This window comes from Alosa pseudoharengus, unplaced genomic scaffold, assembly GCF_046254945.1.
Source record: "Alosa pseudoharengus isolate Yale_2024_CS ecotype anadromous, Long Island Sound unplaced genomic scaffold, YU_APseudo_1.1 YU_APseudo_1.1_scf_1, whole genome shotgun sequence".
Taxonomy (NCBI): domain Eukaryota; kingdom Metazoa; phylum Chordata; class Actinopteri; order Clupeiformes; family Clupeidae; genus Alosa; species Alosa pseudoharengus.
The window spans coordinates 29609683-29613344 of record NW_027468564.1 but is presented as its reverse complement, the minus strand read 5'-3'; the positions used below and the strand labels follow the sequence as shown (position 1 = coordinate 29613344).

The window sequence follows — 3662 nt, the reverse complement described above, 5'->3', positions numbered from 1 at the left end:
ACAATAGACAAGCGGCATACATCGTGGAACTCCAACATCATGGAGAAGGAGGGATTTATCCAGACTGTGGACAAGCTTTCCAGAGAGATAAAGCTGGTGGAGATCTGCACAGATGCTCATATCCAGATTGGAGCCCTTATGAGTAAGTGCTCCTCTGATAACATATATGAATACAAATATTGCAAAAAGAGATGTTGTGAAATGCTATGATTTCTCACTTCACAGACCCAGACAAAGGCAAATACAAGGACCTTGGAATTCATCACAGTCTGGACATGTGGCACGGTGCCAAGAATCTGGCCAAGAAACTTGCTGCTGTAAGTTTCAAGACTCATGGGAATCATTGGCTGTAGTTTACTGTTGGGATGAAATATGCATTTTCTTAGCTCTCCATGGACAATTTCTGAAATACCTCAGTATTTTGTTTTTATTTCCCAAAGGCAGGGAAGGTGAAAGGACAGTCCATTCTCCTCCACTGGTTGAAGGACATCGTCAACCATTTTTGGTGGTGTTGCAAGACTGCTGACACCAAAGAGCAGTTCCTTGTAAGCAGGATTGTTATTGTACTGATTGTAGCTGGTAGCTCCCACTATATCTATATATATATTTGTACTATGGGGACCCTTTTCTGTATAACAATTTGTTTTATATATTATGTATTATATTTGTATTTTTTGCACAGGCACTTTGGATTGGCATTTGTCACCATGTCTGCAACATCCACACGTGGCAAATGGGAAGCTGCCAACACAGCGATCTGGGAGAAGGGAAGGAGTGGATCGAGAGAGATTCTAAGTCTCACAAAGCCTTAGTGGACATTGTTTTCAACAAGCGTTGGCTGAAGGATGTCCACAAATATCTGCGTTTCAGGTAAAGCATGTAACATTGTACACAAATTGTGTGTGTGTATGTATGTATGCACACACTAATGTGGATGTGTGTGTGATTTCTTTTCTATTCGAACAGATCAACAGCAGACCTGGAGTCATTCCAGAACCATGTTCAGATGTATGCCAGTAAGCGCTTTGCTTTCACTCCCCCGGTTTATGAGGCAAGAGTTCTGCTGGCAGCTCTTGACTACAATTTCCACTGCAACAGACCAACAAGAACTACATCTGAGGGCAAACAAATGTAAGTTTAATACATGCAGTATTGTCTTGTAAAGTAAACCCACAGGCACACAGTGGTTTGGGATTGGTATGTGCTCTCCAGTTTGTCAGTTGTTGTAATGAGTAATTGACCTGTAATAGTTTACCTTTGTGCCATTACAGTTTCCGAAGACTGTACAACAAACATGCAAGACGATACAGCTTGTACGCCCTGAAATCTGAGAAAACATATGAATACATCTCAGAACTGCAGGGGAAAATTATAAACAAGAGACTCACGAGTGGAGTTGGGATGCCTCGAAGGAGGAGCCTTCGGCCCAATGACCCAAGAAGACTTGGTGTCGTCCCCCCTATACCTCCACCCCCTATATCAGAGCTGATGCGGACACAAGTCTTGGTATGTGATGCACTTGCCTTTGCCTGTAACTCAGTCTAGGCGAAATAGCACTGTACAGATTAATAACAATATGTTGAACTATAAAATGGTGTGTATGTCTAATGGCACCTCATGTCTTCCACAGGAGCAGCTTTTCAGGAGGCTGCGCATTTAGAATGATCCCTATTGCTGGTCCATGTTGCTTCAAAGGCACCATGAAAAAGGAAGGGTTGTGTAAATGGGTGTAAATACCATAATTTGTTACTTTCTGTAAATAAATATATATTGCAAATAACATTATTGACCATGTTACTGTCATTTGGTGTTTCAAAAGGTAAATTACTACAGCTCCTTTTTTATTATAAGTTTGTGGATGTAATGTATAAGAAATACAGCATGAATGGTCTCATAACAAAAATATTTTATTTTCATAAAAGCAAAATACACAGCAACTTGGGATCACTCTTTTTATATTACCCTGTCCTAGAGACCCATGCAGCCAGAAAATGAAATGTCTGTAGGCAGCATATCTGAACACTCTTGTCACCTGGCTCTCTTACATAGCCTAATACTGTGATGTCCTCCCTGTGAATCCGGAGAAAACCTTCATCTAGGCAGTACTGTGTGAAGTGAGGCAGAAGGCTCACACAGGTTTTCTCTCGATCGGTTGGCATGTCTCTGCAGTGTGTACAGGTACACCAAGGCATCCCTGGCACAGGTGGGGGGATGACATGTCTGCGCTGATGCATCATCAATGCATCAAACACCAGACCAGGCTGCCTCGCTAGCAACTGTGTGGTGAGGTCCCTGTGCTCTTGCAGGCTCATTCCATCCACAAATCTCTAAAGAAATAAGACACAAAAAATAAGATCAGATAGGCTTGTTTAGGTAGCAAAGTTAGATGGTTAGCAAAGTAGTAACAGTACTCTTGTCATTTTTCAAGTGTTTACACAAAATGAAGAATACTATGTGTATGGACAATGAAAAGGTGAAAACATTTTCTATAGACCATAACGTAATCATATGTGTCATGATTTCACTGGCAGACAACACATCATGCAGTTGACTGGCAACAGCTAGAAATTGCTACATATAAACAATGGAGATACAAACAGGGAAGCTACACCAAGCGCGTAACTGAAGCGTTCCGTTCGTAACGCGTAAAATCAATTTTAGAAGAATGGTCTATTTTGTTCTGGTGTATGCTAGTTGCAGCAGACGCAACGAAAACGAACGTGCCTGGTGCAGCTTCCGAGCTAATTTCGGTGTCATTGAATTGATACTGTTCAGAGAAATATATTAAAAACACAAACCTCCGTTGCTTCTCTCCTTTGTCTTTGAAGTTCTTCCACTCTCTCCTCGTCATCTTTGGAGAGTCTTCTTCTTTGCCTAGGAGGTCTCACCGATCCTCTGCCTTTTGGCTTTTGGCTTCTCTTTACCTTTCCCTCTTCCTTTTACCTTTCCCTCGCACCTCCGTAGCATCGACTGATCTCTGACTCTGCTCACTGAGAAAAATAGTAGGCTACGCTGTAAACATTGCCTTACACTATTAATCTCGTACATACAGAATAAAGATAGCACTGATACTGTACTAACATTAGCATGCATTCGTTTGGGAATAGCTGATGCTAGCAATGAAATAGTAGCCTACCAAAATAACGAAAACGTAAAACTATTATTCACTTTACATAGGTCATAACCAACATGTTTACTGGCTATATAATTAAATGCAATGTGTAATGTTTTCTAAAGTAACCTCATCGCTGGAAGGAACACTGGACGAAGTCGTAGTAGGCTACTGGAAGCCATGTTAACCTTGGCATGAAACGGCCACCGTAGGAGTTAAAATGCGCTCGGAATGGGAGGGGCTAGAAAGTAATATTCAGTTGGTTGTCATATAGAATTTCACCGCTAGATGGGAGAAGTTCTTACACAAGGTAGCTTTAATGTTAAGCATTTAGGGAGCTAGCCAAGTAGCCTAACGTTAGCCTGCCTAACTGACTGAAAGCTCTTAACGTGAAATCACCAACCTGAAACAACACCATCCGTCAGTTCACTGGGCGATGCTGTTGTTAGAACGGAGCTGGGTGGTCTTTTGAAAAACTTTCTAATATCCATAACGTTTCAACAACATGTACACAAAGTGTTTTATCACAGACTGTAAAAGTGACAGACTT

The 3662-nt window shown here is 41.4% G+C and overlaps 1 protein-coding gene across 1 annotated transcript; it reads left to right on the top strand.

Annotated features, from left to right (window-relative positions):
- LOC143124706 (uncharacterized) lies at positions 1 to 1719 on the top strand. Its single transcript, XM_076286421.1, has 7 exons — positions 1 to 142; positions 226 to 317; positions 441 to 545; positions 683 to 870; positions 967 to 1131; positions 1272 to 1506; positions 1631 to 1719. The coding sequence occupies exons 1-7, from the start codon at positions 40 to 42 to the stop codon at positions 1658 to 1660; spliced, it is 918 nt and encodes a 305-aa protein (XP_076142536.1). The 5' UTR covers positions 1 to 39; the 3' UTR covers positions 1661 to 1719.
- The last annotated feature ends 1943 nt before the right edge of the window (positions 1720 to 3662 follow it).

Bases quoted from the DNA above. Each gene is read 5' to 3' on its own strand.
- LOC143124706 (XM_076286421.1), top strand. From the start codon at position 40: ATGGAGAAGGAGGGATTTATCCAGACTGTGGACAAGCTTTCCAGAGAG. The intron at 546-682 runs GTAAGCAGGATT...TTTTTTGCACAG, and splicing joins ACACCAAAGAGCAGTTCCTT to GCACTTTGGATTGGCATTTG. The intron at 1,132-1,271 runs GTAAGTTTAATA...GTGCCATTACAG, and splicing joins ACATCTGAGGGCAAACAAAT to TTTCCGAAGACTGTACAACA.